This window comes from Balaenoptera acutorostrata, chromosome 20, assembly GCF_949987535.1.
Source record: "Balaenoptera acutorostrata chromosome 20, mBalAcu1.1, whole genome shotgun sequence".
NCBI lineage: Eukaryota > Metazoa > Chordata > Mammalia > Artiodactyla > Balaenopteridae > Balaenoptera > Balaenoptera acutorostrata.
This window is the reverse complement of record NC_080083.1, coordinates 42178202-42193723: the sequence shown is the minus strand read 5'-3', so window position 1 is coordinate 42193723 and position 15522 is coordinate 42178202. Positions and strand designations below refer to the sequence as shown.

Genomic DNA, 15522 nt, shown 5'->3' with positions numbered 1-15522 from the left:
GTGGAGATCAGAATGCTACAGCTTTAGCCCGAGCTGCCCCTGTACCACCATCGCTGGATCCCTCCAGGGTCCATCCCTGGACCCCAAAGCACACAGTACACAACTTGCCAGAATGGATTCTACCACTTTATTCAGATAAGAGGTCACAAGCCACAGGACTTTAAAGTGCGTGAAATTCACTGGCAATAGAGCCGCACATATACCAGCCTCCCCCGCCGGTCCCCACCACCTTGCTCCATCCATCATTACATGTCTGAGGGGGAGGGGTTAAGACCCGTCATTCAAAGGTGGGGGATAGCAGGGGATAAGGATGGGAATGCTGGAGGAACAGCAGTAGTAGTGGTCTGACACTGGGGAAGGAGGGGATCAACCACAGTGATTCTGTACACCGGGGGAAGGGTGGGGTCAGCCTAGCCTCTCAAAGGCTGGATGTAATTTTTCCCCCATCTGCTCCTTATAGCCAGCCCCCGGCATTTCAGACAGCCCTAACTCTTCCTCCTTCATCTGTCTCTGGTTTTTCCCTATAATTTATGAGTAATTTGGAGCCCACAGTCCAGCTAGAGGGTGTCCCCTATACACAATGCATACAAACCACAGCAGATGTAGATTTCAGAATCAGAGTGGGGGCTGGCCCAGTCTGGTGGGAAGAGGCTTCTGTCAGGAACTAGCTAGGCGTGTGCTCAGTGCTGAGTGCATGTGTGCCCACAAGTGTGGTGAGTGAGAGGATGTGAGTGTGTGTGTGTGTGTGTGTGCACGCGCGTGCGCGCATGCACGTCCCACAAAAATCCCTAGGTGACAGTTTGGCCAGAGGGAACCCTACTCCTTGCTTCACGGGACAGCCAGTGGGGTTACAGGAAGGGGGTGGTCAGCACAGACTGGGGAAGAGAGGCTCTAATTCCCCAGAGAGAAGGGAGAGGCCCGCTCCCTTACCTAACACTCCCTAGGCCGGTCTGTACCTGCCCATGTCTTTTTCCCCAGCACAATGCTCCTTATTCCCTGCAGCTCAGCACCAGCCGTAGACACAGGGGCAGCTCTTAGAGCCGGTGCCATCCTCACTCAGTTCTTCTGTTTCAAGGCAGCTCCTCCTGCCTCCACCACGACATGAGACGGAACTGAAGGAGAGTCTTCCACTGTCTCCTTCCCCCTCCTCCCTCAGGAACGAGATTTGGGCAGGGACCCCCGAGACCTTAGCTCAAACTCCACCTCAATCTACAGACCATCTAAGGAAATAAAGTGCTTTGCATGAATCCCAGAAAGAAGGGCACCACGAACTGGCACAGGTGGCCGGCCTGCTTCTCGACACTTCAAATACCCTCTGCCAGTCTGCACCGCATGCGTGATGCCATCCCAAACACGCGCAATTTGGGAGCTCCTTGCCCACCTCCAAACACATACTGTCGACTCATCCTTTCCAACAGCAGGGGCTACAGACAGGAAAGTAATCAACCAGTAACCTCCCCCCTCTCTAGTCCAGGCCTGCACCCCTGTACCCGGAAGAGTACCCTGTGGGCCCAGCCTCTAAGGGGAATGAAAGGCCTGAAAACAACTACATCTGCAGGGAACCAGAGCATCACACCCAGGCTGCACGACCCCCTCCAGTTCTTCAATGGTGGCGTAATGCCTGCCTGCAGTCGCTAAGCCAGAACTTTGGAAGGGGCTGACAGGGCACTGGTACCTGCTCCCGGGAATCTGAAAACGTGTCTATCCATCTCCAGAGTATACACAGAAGGCTTCTCAAAGCCTGCTGGGCCCCAAGCTTAGCAGTTTAATTACTGTCGTCAGGCTGGTTCTCACTCTCTGCCTGTGGAAGGATGGCACTCAGCTTTCCTTCTCCCAGCATTGAATATCTTTACTTAGAACCCACACTCTTTCAGTTTGAAGCCTGTCAGGAGGAAAGAGGTAGTAAGGTGACCCATCTCCCCTCTGAGTTCGGTCTGTGCTGCCCGCCAGGCTCGCCTTTAACCCTGACCACTCATAAATTCCAGGTACCAAACTTCACTTAGCCTGTCCTCTCCAGGTCTTAGGACCACAGAGAGATATGCTGGCAACCCAACTACAGAAGGACCCTTGATTTGGAAAGTTAGGCTAATGCTTGTTAGGAACCATCCAAGTTGACTCCCGAGGCCCACAGCCTGGGTAGCTGATAAGAACTCAAGCGTAAGTCACCCGCCCCCAGCCTGTGCTCTCCTTCCTCCGAGGCCTGAGATCAGTCTCCCACTTGTGCAACTCTCTCCTGGGAGCTCAAGCCCTAGCTGCCTCTGTCTCTCCTCTCACTGAGACAGTTTTGTGCCCGCTGGACACAGCTGAGGCCTCACTACAGAGGGAGCGGGTAGGGGTTTCTCGGTGTGGGAGACACATAGTGCAGGAAACTGGGGCAGCAGTGGTGTGTGCATGAAAGCAGGACAGTGCCGCTACCATAAGTGCTGGCGAGGGGCCCAGGAGGCCTAAAGGACATCGGTCTCCCTCTCGATCCCCACGTACTTGAGGGCATCAGCTTGGCTGTACCTGTCCCAAAGCAGGAGGAGGAACCAGGTTACTACCAAGGCTTTTGTGATTGAAAATATGGAGTCCCCTCCCGTTTCACTTCCCCTCCCACTCCCTACCAGCAGTTTACAAGGCTCCCACTTCTGAGGCAAGGCATCAGAGATCAGAACAAAGAAAAAGCCTTGCCCACCATGAGATCTTCTCCTTCAGCCATATCACTCACCTTAAGCCCCCAAATCAATTTCAACAGCCACCCCTTATACCTCTAGGGTCACTTCCCTAGGACTATTCCTGGCTGCCTCACCTGTAATCAAAGAAGAGCTCTTCGCCAGCTTGAATTGCCCTCTTGGCGAAGATCCCAATCCGATGATCCCCATTCACCATGACCACTGAAACAGGATAAACCCAAGGCTAGATTCCTACTTAACTCCAAGTCAACAGTCAGTAGTGAGTCTGGGCTGATTTTCTCCAAATTCCCAGTGAAAACATAAATGAAGTGGAATTAGAAAGTACTCCATGAAGGTAGTTGTCTCCATGCTTTTAGATCTGTTATTCTGGCTAGCGACAGGGGGAAAGAATTATCTTTAAAAGACTCATGTTTTGGGGAAAATGTTTATAAGGTATTCAGTGAAAAAAGATTAAAAAACTGAGAGAGAGGGGCTCAGAATGATACCAGACGTTAATCATGATTATCTTTGGACAAAGAAATAACTCAGCTATCAAAAAAACTGAATAATGGATAGAAATCATAGTAAATGAAGCATCCAACTCCCACCCCACCTCCCAGGTTACTGGGAACTCACCTTTGGCGTAACAGTTGGGGTTCACTGAATGGTTTGCAAATCGAATTTTGTTTCCTTTCCGGGTAGCATCCACTACAAAATCTGTATAAAGTAAAACCAAGGAAGACCATGAGCTCACCAGGCAACTCTACAGCTTCCTGAGCCTGAATCTGAAATCAACTAAACTGTAACAGAAACAATACAATGCAGGGGGGCCTCTGAAGCCAGAACACCCACAGGAGCTAGAAACCAGCCTCGTGTGGAAGCACTCCCCACGGGTACCCCTCTTCTTGCTGGAAGCACATACCTCCCCTCCCATCTACCGGGGAGGGAGATTTCTGAGGTGTAAGTGCTCGGTGCTCTGAATACAAACACAACCCGGAAAACGGAGGTTCCCCCAAAGCAAGTGAACTGTGGCTCATGGAGTCTCTGAGTTCAGTCTCACCACTGTGCTCTGAGCATCTGCTGGAAGACTCAGAGCTGACCTGAACCTGTACTACGACCAGGGGAATCTGGTAGGAAGACCTGCCCGAGACCACCTGGGGACGAGAGAGAGCCTCCCTACCGTTGTTGAGATTGAAGAGGAAGCTGGACATGTACTTGTCATAGACCTTCCCTCGTCGATCAGCCTCATCCTGAGAGATGAGCTGCAGAGACAGACAAGGAACAAACAGCGGAAGTGGCTGTCTGCTCAGGGCACCGCACCCCGCCTCTAGAAAGGGCTGGGAGGGGGCTTACTGAGGACCACGATGAGAATCGTCGGACGGACAGCTCGGCTTCTTTCCTCCCAATCCCTACCCGCCCAGGCTGACCAGCACTAAGGCTGACCAGCATCTCCTGCCCGTACCCCTTGTGTAGCCTGACTTGCCAAAAAGTCCAAGAAAGAGTGGTTTGTTTCAGGACTGCAAACCGTTCTGTGGCATCCCCCGAGAGGCCACATGAGAACTCAGCTGAGTTATTTAGAGATTAATTCACAGAAGTCTGGCCCACAGAAAATCAGGGTTTCTCATCAGTATCTCCCCAGATAAGAATGTGGGCCAAACCGATAGCACTCACCTCACCACAGTATTCAGAAATGAATTCGTTCTTCTGCACAGACTCCTTAATGAAGGTACCCCATCCGGCCACATCTGAGGGGGCCAGCAGCAGGTGCTGGGGAAGAGGGAGTCAAACCTCAGACTACAGGGCGTGTGCGAACCAGTGGGGGATGTGTGCTGGACGTGCACGTGTGCTGCGGGGAGCAGGGTGGAAAGAGCTAGTAACTGTAAGAGGATCTGAAAACAGAAAAGGGTCTAAGCCATTGTGTTCTGGTGGGAGGTGGTGAAAGGAGATGTGACACCCCTTCCTCTAGCCCTGGGGACCTCCTGGGCCTGAGCCTGTGGAACCCACGGTGGGTGTCCAGTAAAAACAGACAATGTCAACGACATGGCCCTCCTCTCTGCTCCTCTCAGCCTGGCCAGGTCAGGGGATCATTTTTCTAATCCTTCAAGGGGACCAAACGCTTGGTTAACTCAGAAAGCGTGTGTCTGTTAGGATTTACCGACACTGGTGTAAAAACTGCCTAAGGAACCAGTAGAAAGGGGTCACTTGGATCGTTGGTCCTTCCCACTCCATCTGGCCCCGAGTCCTGGGAAAAGCCCTCACCTTCTTGAGGCCACGCTGGATGCTGCAGTTCTTACAAGAGACCACCTTGCAGTCCCAGTGCTCCGAGGCCCCACAGGTGAGACACAGGTCGGGGTCGCACTCTCGCACCGCCAGGTAGCACGGGCACTGCTTGGTGTTGCACTGGGTCTTACAGCGACAGCCGGGAAAGCGATTCTGACCTGTGCGGGGTGCAGGGAAGGGTAGAGAGAGAAGCAGACTAGTGCTGGGGCTCGGGTTTGACTCAAGGGACAGCGGGGAAGTCCATGTTACGGGTTCAAGGGTATGTGGCAACAGAGGAGAGAAGCTGCCTTCCCAATAATCACATACTCAAGCGTTTTTCAGAGAAAATGGAGTGCCTACCAACATTCATGCCTGAAAGTCAGAAAAGCAGCTTTAACTCTGGAGATGCGTTTCCTAGAGATTCCCTAACAATGCTCTCCCCTGCTTTGTTAGTAGAATTTGGAAGGGAGGTGGAGAGTGCCCCAGAGAAGAAGAAATCAGTGCTTTTCACTGGTAAATCCTCACTAACAAAACAAGAATCATTTCAGAATGCATCCGTTCTATATCATCCTCCTCCACCCACTGCCCTCCCAGCATGAACACCCACCCCTCCACTGTGGTTAAGACTGATATCTGCTCTGGGTTAGGAGGTGCTTCCAGCACCACTGCCTGGGCACCAAGGTCTGCAAGCTCTGGGGGCTGCCGTCATACTGCTCAGCCTTGAGTGGAGGAGGGCACGCGGGGATAAGACGTGAGAGAGAAGCACTCTGAGCCTCTGTTCCACGCTCTGCTGACATCCAGACTGACCTGATGCTAAAACTCCAGATATGAGACTAAAACAGACACACATGGAATTGTAACCTGTATATGCTGTAAAACAAGATCCTGGAAAGGGAGGCTGTGTTTTTGCACTTTAAGGGAAAAGATTCCCATGTTTCTTAATGTTGCCCTGAAAGGTGAAGTTGGAAAAGCAGCTGATTTCTGTGTAATTGTTGCTTTTTAAATCATACACATCAGGGTTTTTAAAAAATGGTTTTTCCAGATCTTAAGTATCTTGTTTCCCCTGGAGAATGCTTCAAACACAGCAAGGAGAATATGAGAAGGCCCGTAAGCAGCAAAGGGCCTGGGGGGTGGGGGCCAGAGGGGAGGGAAACCTAGGATGCTGAGGCCGACTACTGCAGCAAACAGAGAACTCTTACAGTCGGGGTTGCACTGGCAGAACTTCTCACAGAAATTCTGAGTCATGATGCAGGGGCAGGTGCTGTCACAGGGGCGGTCCGGGTGGTCACAGGGCTGGTAGTTGTACACTTGGGTGGAGGAGTTATCTAGGAGAGAAAAGAACAGACGGGACACTGCTGTGCCCGTACTCCCGAGCTGCCCTCCCTCCCAAGGGTCCAGTTGCCCCCATTCAAAGGAGGCTTGTTCTGACCATAACCTTGGACACACATTTAGCACCTGAAGTGAGAAGCAATCACAGGTGATGGTTCATAAGCTACAATGGGGTGATCTGCCTTGTGGGGAGTGTGGAAATGGTCCAATCACAGGGCAGCTATTTGAAACACTAAACGAAGCCTAGAACCTGGCAAATGGCCCACGATGAAAGTCAGAGACCACAGGCCTGTGACTCTACCTCCTAAGCGGTCTTCTCGGCTGCAGTGAGGAGCTGAGCTGCTCTCAGCTGCTGCAGGGGGACCTGCAATGTGCGCGGAGGCCGTGCCGGGTAAACAAGTGCAGCCATGGGTGGGGCAGCGGGAGGGGCGGCCACAGGCTGCGACCTGAGCGGATCGCCCTGGTGGAACTTACCTTTCTTCAGCTGAATTTTCCTGCAGTGCGCAGCCCATAGCCTGCAAGAGATGGTACGGCTCAGGGTCATGGCCCTGGGGAACTCTGCAGATTCGGGTAAGTGATAACATGACCTGCTCTGAGGGACTGCGGTCTGATGACTGGGGATCTTCCCCAAATCCCTTCACAGGAGGCCTGGACGTTGGTCCATGGAAGCTGGGGTGCATCCTACCTGCAGCTGGCCTCTGCCTCAAGATTTAGACACGAACAACACCCCTCTCAATAAACAAACATACGTAAAAGAACAAAAACCAGATGCAAAACAAAACCCAACCCTCTATGTCTATTAAAATGCTATTGTTTCTCCCTGTCTCCTCTCCCCTGCCCTCCCTCTCTTTGGGGAGGTGGAGATGTGGGGGCATTTCTGGATGGGGAGGTTGAAAGGGAGAAGCCACAGGGATTTCCTTCTACATCTAGAACTGGTGTCAGTTCCTCGGGGAATAAAGCCAGGCAGAGTGCCAGACACACACACAAAAAACCAAAAGACAAATAAAACCTTCCAACCCTAAGCAAAGACTAGCTAGAAGACAGTGCTGTTATGCAACTTAGAAAAACAACACAAATGCCAAAAACAAAAAAACCAAAGACAAAAAAAAACTCTGGTCAGAGCTGAGAAGTGGGCACAGTGGTAACTAACAGCCCGGTGAGAAGAAATGGCCTCAGCCACGAGCCCAGCTCACGTCCTACTGGCTGGGAGCTTAGATGGAAAACCAGTTATTTCATGATCCACAGCATCGAGGGACAAGGAAAGGGCTGGTCCAAGGCACAGACCCACAGGGAGCATTGAGAAGGCTGGCCCCCTGCTGGGTGACGCTGAACTGATGGGCAGTGGCTGAAGAGGGAGGCAGCAGGGAAGTCCCAGGGGAGGTCAGAGCACAGGGACAGCCCGGCCACAGAAAGCCCCCCGTCCGACCCTTGCCTGTGCTTTCTCTTCTTCTTCTGTGACGGGTTCATGAGCTCATCTGTTGGCAGCTTCAGGATAAGTGATTCTTTGACGGCGAACTGGAAGACCTGGAAGAGAAATCCAACAGGACCTGTCACTTCTCCTTGACCTGAGCGGTCAGATAAGTGATCCAGCCAGGTGCTGGGCTTGGTAGAGTTCTGGAGAGCTCACAGGCAGATGACTGAGCGTCTTCAGTAGCGAGAGATAGAGTGGCCCTGGGACATTGGGTTACTGGCTCTGAAGTTAATTCTTAAGTGTTTATCCTGATTCGAGAAGGAGAAATACTGAGTACAGGTACAGCTTTCCTGGTCAGTAGCTTTCATCTACTGCTCTGCCTACCAAGCCCTGAGTGGGCCGATTCTTACCAACAGTATCTGCCTCTTCTTAGGAAGGGCAGCACTGTGTACCTTGTGTGACTGAGTCCGACGTGACCAGAGGTACCACCCGGCTAAGCACTAGCTCCCTCTGTTGGCGTAAAGATATCAGAGCCTTGACTATTTCAGTAGGACAGCATTTCAGGAAGGCTGGTTCCCTTTCAATGTGCTGCTTCCCTTAGAGCATTCGTTTTCAGCTTTTTCTTCTCCTTTTTGGTTATAGGCCCTCTTGAGATTCCATGAAAACTATGAATCTTCTTCTCGGGAAAATACACATTAAAATTGTGTTGCACACATTTCTGCAGATTTTTAGGTCAAGAAAACCTGTGCCTTGGGGAAATAGATATGAGCTCCAAAATGAAAGCAAACGGCACTTCAGCTCATGATTCTATTTGTTCTAAGTAGAGGGAGCATGAAGAACACGTCACAGAGACACTTTCAGATGGTAGGGAGCTAGCTAAGCGAGCAGGGCTCAAGCTCTGGTGTTCCTCTCTTTTTGGATAGTTTGGCCCTAACACCTGACTCCCTGTCCCGGTGCTTCAGTCTGTCTTCTCACTGCAGGCTTTTCCTGCCTCCAGAGTATCAGTAGCTGCTATCAAATTGTGATTCTAGTGATGATGTGAGTGAGATGGACAAGTTCCAGGCCCAGCTATTAGGGGTCATAATTAGAAAATCTGATGATTCAACATTTGAAGAATAAAGCAACTGAGAAGACTGATGGGGGGTGGGGTGGGGGCAATGGCAGCTGCAGCTACAGAAGCAGGAGCAGGAGCGGAAGTGCAAGATAAGATCCCCAGAAAGACCCAGGAGTCCCTTCTAGGAAATGGGTCCACATTTAGAAAGAAAGTCAAGAACCAAAAAAAAAAAAGCTGAAGAGGGTAGAAACATCCAGAAGACATAGAGAGTGGCTAGAGACAGAAATAAGAATTCAGCAAGGAGAGCAGATCCCCAAACCTTGCTAGGCCTGGCATTTGCAGGAGGCCCCATGTTTGGGAAACCCACCTCATGGCCCAGAAGCACAGGCTCATGAAGGACTGAGCCTTAGACAGCTTTTGTCCAGACAGGCAGTCTTACAAAATGGCAAAAAGGGGACTTCCCTGGTGTCGCAGTGGTTAAGAATCCACTTGCCAATGCAGGGGACACAGGTTCGATCCCTGGTCCAGGAAGATCCCACATGCCGCAGAGCAACTAACACCGTGCGCCACAACTGCTGAGCCTGCGCTCTAGAGCCCACAAGCTACAAACTACTGAGCCCACACGCCACAGCTGCTGAAGCCTGCGTGCCTAGAGTCCACGCTCCGCAACAAGGGAAGCTACCGCAATGAGAAGCCCGCGCACAGCAACGAAGACCCAAGGCAGCCAAAAAAAAAAAAAAAAAAAAGGCAAAAGGGCCACCAGAGGAGTGGCTTGTTCTTGTTCCTTTCAGACAGTACCTGCTTGCACGTCTTAGTCCCCAGAAGCCTGGCTATTGAACAGAAGTTGTTGAAGTAGGTGCCATGAAAGACTCGAAAAAGAGATTCTTCAGCCCCGGTCCACTCCACGGGCTCCGAGGGTGCTTCCACTACACAGAGCTGAGGTGGGGCCGGACTAGCCTTCTGTTTCGTGGGGGTCTGACAGCGAGAGTTAGCCTCTAAGAGAGGAAGAAATAAGAGAAACAGAAGAAGGTGGAGTGCAGCTGTCACCGGTGGTACGCCACAGACTCAGTACTGCATTCTAAAGGCAGAATCGTTAGGAACAAAAATGTTCCCTGTCCTTGCTGCTTCCAGGTGAACATGTGGAAAGAATGAACAATTTAGAAAGGTAGTGATGTTAGGCGTTAGGCAATGATCCTGGGTTTACCTTGTGTGGAGAGAAGAGATCATTTTCTGTTCACTGTACCTGAAGAACTGGAGGCCCAGTCATTGCCAGTGTCCCTGTCACTGTCCCCTTCTTTGGTCTCAGCCACAGCAGAGGCTGAAGTGTTGGAACAGGAAGCACTGACCACGTGGTGCCTTCGCCGGCGACGCCCGGAGCACTTGGAGCGAGGGTTGTGGAGCATGGCATACTCCTTTGCTCCTTCCTGAAATGGCCGTGTCACAGTTAGGAAACAGGACCAGGCCCAGAGCCACCACATTGGTCCCGTCATCACAAACCATCTTCGATATCTGGGCTTACTTGCAACAATGCTTTTTCTTTTTCCTTCTTTTCTCTGTACCATATAAGTATGAACACATGATAGGTTCTTAACAAACATTCCAAAGCTTACAAACTTATACCTCTTCACAAAAGAGCTGCCCTATAAAATAACCTTTATAAAGATATAATCGATGCATCTATGCATCTTCAACTGTCCAGTGAGTTGTATCTTACGTTCATTTGCATGCTAGCTGTCTGGAATTTGAGAACACATTCTCCTGTAGATGAGAAAATGAGGTTCAGGGACTTCCCTGGTGGTGCAGTGGTTGAGAATCCGCCTGCCAATGCAGGGGATATGGGTTCGATCCCTGGTCCGGGAAGATCTCACATGCCGCGGAGCAACTAAGCCCGTGCACCACAACTACTGAGCCCACGCGCCGCAGATACTGAAGCCCGCGCTCTTTAGGGCCCGCATGCCGCAACTACTGAGCCCCCGTGCTGCAACTACTGAAGCACGTGCCTAGAGCCCATGCTCTGCAACAAGGGAAGCCACCGCAATGAGAAGCCCGGGCACTGCAACAAAGAAGAGTAGCCCCCGCTCGCTGCAACTAGAGAAAAGCCCGCGTGCAGCAACAAAGACCCAAAGCAACCAAAAAAAAAGAAAGAAAGAAAGAAAATGAGGTTCAGAGAGGGGAAGGGACCTGCTGAGACCATGTAGTTAATTATTCCAGAGTAGGTACAAGAATCAGGGCTCTTGGTCTCCAGGCCTCACTGTTCTTTACATTTTACCACACTGTCTCTGTTTCAATAAGAAAATGTATAATCCCTGAATTTGTATAATATTACTACTTAATTTTGGAACTTCCCTCCAAGTCAGTATTTTAAACTTGGAAGAATACTGTTTCATTACTTTATAGCTATGTTTATTTTGGTTTTTTTGTTTGTTTTTTTTAAAGACCAAATAACATCATTCAGCTTGATCATCTATCTTCTCACCAGACTTGGTTTCCAAAGATTTCTAGCTGTTTCTGAAAACTAAATCTACAAGTAAAGGATACAGGTTTACCATTACTAAGGATATTCAGAAGGCCCTAAAAGAAATTCCAAGAGAGAAGTTTTGAATTTAATTGAATCTGATATTATGGGCCTATGCTACAATGTGACATACACAGGATTCCAGGAAAACTACTGTGGAGAGGGCAATGCCCTTCTGAGTTATATAAATGCTGGTATGTTGACATGGTGTTAAAAAAAAAAAGCATGGACTGTGGAGTTAGACCAGAGCTTGAATTTCCTCACTGCCACACCCCTGACATAGTAACACTCTTTAGGCAAAATATGTAACTTTTATAACCTATAGTTTCTCCACCTCAAGATGTTGTTATAAGCATGACAATAAGATAATATATGTTAAGGGCCAGCATACTGCTTGACACATAGGAAAGCATTAATACATATTATGGAAAAAATAAATCAGATAAAGTCTGTTTATTCTTTTGCTATTACCATATGGGACATTTTCCAGATTTTTATCCAGTGGCACTCTCTACCATCTTTCCTTCTATTATCCCACTAAAGATGGTCCCAGAGGCACTTGGCTGTATAACCTCATTTTAATTGGTAGCAGAAATTTTATCAAGGTATTTTATTCTTTACCTAAGCTCACCCTGTTGTGTAGAAAGCAGAACTGTGTCTTTGGCAAGTCCAACTGAACCTATTCCCTTCGAGCTCTCAGTGTACTGCCTCCCCACATGAATGCAGGAGACTTTATGCCGCTGCATGAGGTCTGTCCATCGGGGAAGGGTCCATCTGGTTGATTAACTCACATGAGACATCAGCACCTTCACGTCTTATTCCTCCTACATTTATACGCATTTAAAGGGAGACAGCAAAGAAAATGGTGTCTCACACACACATACAGCTCCAATTCAAACAACACAGTTTCAGACTCTGAAATCTGAGTAGCTGATATCTAGAGCAAGAAAGCCTTCAATGTTCTTCAAACCTCACTCCATAAGACTAACTTCACAGTCCTACTGCTACAGTAACTGGGAGCTCCTTAAGAGCAGAAGCCATGTTTCATCTGTACTGTGTGACCCCCAGGGTGCTATGTACCAGCTCACTTGGTTTGTGTTTCCTGGGATGGAAAGCCCAAGGACCATTTCCTGCTCAGTTTTCAACAAAGTTTAACAATGGCAGAACAGCTTAAAAACGTACCAGCAAAAGGAAGCAGTCTGTGCCACATGGTTCTGGCTCAATCTTGATTTCTTTGTTCTTGCGTTTATATACATTAGGGGTGGCATGAAAAGCTGGAAAACACAAAACTGTCCTGTTGCCAATGGTTCATCCACTTGACAGGAGGGGGAGGAACAAAATTGAATTCGGGAGCTACTGCAGGAGAATTTAGATATAAACAGCTATCATCAAGGTGCACAAAACCAAATCATTTCTGACATCAACACACTTCTTCCAAAGCTAGGGGGTACTTGGGGACAACTGTGTTGCTGGTTGTTCTGTCCTGACCATGCAAAGCGCACTGCACTATAACTGAACCAGAGAAAAGAGAATGGGCCCTTTGTAAAACCATCATCAGATCAGAAGCCGGGAACTCTATCGGATAAACTGAAATAAATGGTGGCTGGGGATGGAAAACAGGAGAGCATTTCAGGGCCGCCCCACTCACGGTGAAGGAAGCAGTCGTATTTAAAGCAGCGCCGGCAGAAGAGCGTGTGGAAGGAGTGCAGGGACTGTTCCCGTTGCACAGACTTAGCATTGGGGCCATCGATGTTGGGTGTGCACTGAGGGGGGAGCGCATTGGGGTCTGACATCTCTGTGAGCTCGCGATACCTAGTTAAGAAAAGAGAGGTGAGAGTTCCTTCCAAGGGAATGTTTGCACTGAGAAAATGCAGACTGAGTACTGAGTCATCCGCGAGTGGTCCGCCAAGGGAGAACGGGCGTTTTTTTTATAGGTCTTGATGTATAACCAAGTGGGTTCACCACTGTAATTATGCTGGGCTCGGCGTGTGTCTGAAAGTAAGGGGAGGGAAAGATTTGATAAATATGGTGCTGGAGTAACTCTCCAGAAAAGTGGCAAGATCTTTAAACTTCTCTGCCCAGACTTACTGAAAAGCCAGCAAACGATGTCCCTTAATATGGAATGGGCATTCAGAGGTAATCAGAAGTGTAGGCAAATCATAATGCACTTACCAGAAATGGGGCTTTTTATTAACCAAAAACAAGCCTGTATGAAAGTTTTTCCCAAGTGCTCTACATGGCCTGCAGGGGGCAGCTTTCCCTACCTCTCCTTCATGTCATCTGGGACACCATTCTCAGGGAACATTGAGGCAATCGCACTGAAGATCATGTCATTTGGGAACTGTTTCTTGGAACTCTTTTTGTTGCCTGAATTAGAAATGACAAAAAGTTCCTGAGTGCCATAATCAGAATATGCAAACAAAGCTATTCAATCGTTTTTCCTTTTGTCACAGCATTTTGATTAGAGTTGCTCTGTTAACCTAACCATTGATGGTTTAGGAATAAAGAAGGTCAATGTTACCTGGACCTATCTAATAGGCCACCAGTAAATAAGGAAATCAGGTTCACCTACATGTTAACAACAAAATCCACAGTCCAGGGGAATTCCCTGGCGCTCTAGTGGTTACGACTCTGAGCTTTCACGCCGAGGGCCTGGTCGGGGAACTAATAACCCACAAGCTGTGTGGTGTGGCCAAAAAAAAAAAAATCCACAGTCCCAGACAGAATCTGGAGGTGAAAACAGAAGTGTCTGTGGAGAGACCTGAGTACAGAAGAACTCTACCATAATACTGATGCTGAAGAACAAGATGGATACTATAACTTCGTTATAACAAGAGAGAGACACTACGTGTCTAGACATACAGTATAAGTAGATAACATAAAGTATAATTAAATGTGAAATTAAATAATTAAATATTGAATAACATGGGGAAATGCTCATGATGTATAAGATTAAAAAAGGGGTATAAAATTATGTATGTGAATACACACATATGTGGCGTGACACCAATTTCACATACCATATATGCATGCTAATTTACATATGTATTTTTTAAAAATTGAGGTATAATTGATATATAATACAGTACCCATTTTAGGTGTACATATGTATATTTATATATATACATTTTTTAAGTCTAGAAGGAAATATTAATACTGGTTATTTCTAGGTAGCAGTATAACAGGGTAATTTTATTTTCTTTATAATTTTCTGTATTTTCCAAACACACTATTTTTGTAATTAGAAATGCACAATGATTACTAAGTTCTCCTACTTTCTTCTTCAGCTAGATCACAGCTATCTTAAACCATTAGTCAGTGAACACATTTTCCTTTTAAGTGGACCAGTGAGAAGCACCAACAGCCTTTAATAAGCAATAAACTTCTGTTTTTGCCTTCCTCCCTCTCACTGTCACTTTCAGAGTGGAATCAGGAAGTCGTGCTATTCACCTTCAATAGCATGTCGTTTTCTCTTTCTTGTTACTGGCAGATCCTCTTTGCTGTCATCTTGCTTTCCATCTGAGGTGTCATTGTGCCCTTCTTCCTCCTCATCTGAGTATTGATTCAGAGCATCTACCAACTCCAAGAAAACAGCATCACTAATCAGGACAGACCCGGGAATCATCTCTGAAATATAAGATTTAGATGGATGAGCAGTGGTCATTTTATACTCCATTAGTCCTCCTAGGAAGATTTTCCTGTGTTCACTCCTGAGGCCCAGATGGATAATATATGTACATTTTTATGTGGACGACCAGGGAATTACAATAATTGGATTGGCTCATACAACTGCAACAGTTCAGCTAGCTAGAGTGGGAACTCCAGTTATGGGCTTTCTTTTTACTGGGGTCTTCACTTCCTCAGTAATATCAACCTGTATTTATGGTCCAAAATATCACAAAAGTGTTCCAACAATACAAATGGGACAGAGAAGGAATGATAAAATGAAAATGTACTTGGTTTTGCTGCTGATGGGTCGGTAGTGACTTCTTTGAATCAAAAGACAGCATATTTTTAAAAAAAATCATACTATCAATATATGGCGTTATACTACAACTTAGAATAAAGCCTCTGAACACTAGGGGGCACTGTGTATAAATAATGCATTTCAACAGCATCACAGCAGCACCCACAACTGTCAAAAGAGCAGGTGAGGCTATTGGTTTGCAAATCCATGGAGAGTCTCTCCCTATCTCCCCTTCTTACACACTAACAGCCTTTTCTAGAACTACAACTAAATACGAATGACTTGCTTTTGAAATCGTATACAAGCCACTGTGTCCCTGTCCTTTGAAGTAAAAGG

The 15522-nt window shown here is 48.0% G+C and overlaps 1 protein-coding gene across 3 annotated transcripts in view; it reads right to left on the bottom strand.

The window, feature by feature from the left end:
* Window positions 1-95: 95 nt before the first annotated feature.
* The window catches only part of EZH1 (enhancer of zeste 1 polycomb repressive complex 2 subunit), a 32636-nt gene continuing 17209 nt past the window's right edge, over window positions 96-15522 (bottom strand). For 2 of the 3 annotated variants that reach the window (XM_057536283.1, XM_057536284.1), the window contains exons 7-21: window positions 14670-14846; window positions 13484-13586; window positions 12868-13031; window positions 12402-12493; window positions 9948-10128; window positions 9503-9699; window positions 7672-7763; window positions 6714-6754; window positions 6110-6235; window positions 4911-5089; window positions 4323-4418; window positions 3832-3913; window positions 3288-3368; window positions 2789-2873; window positions 96-2505 (exon numbers count right to left, since the gene is read on the bottom strand). In XM_057536283.1, coding sequence (XP_057392266.1) covers window positions 2445-2505; window positions 2789-2873; window positions 3288-3368; window positions 3832-3913; window positions 4323-4418; window positions 4911-5089; window positions 6110-6235; window positions 6714-6754; window positions 7672-7763; window positions 9503-9699; window positions 9948-10128; window positions 12402-12493; window positions 12868-13031; window positions 13484-13586; window positions 14670-14846 — 1757 coding nt within the window. In that variant the 3' untranslated portion in view covers window positions 96-2444. The remainder of the gene's footprint in view (window positions 2506-2788; window positions 2874-3287; window positions 3369-3831; window positions 3914-4322; window positions 4419-4910; window positions 5090-6109; window positions 6236-6713; window positions 6755-7671; window positions 7764-9502; window positions 9700-9947; window positions 10129-12401; window positions 12494-12867; window positions 13032-13483; window positions 13587-14669; window positions 14847-15522) is intronic. The other variant, XM_057536285.1, reaches the window with a different exon arrangement.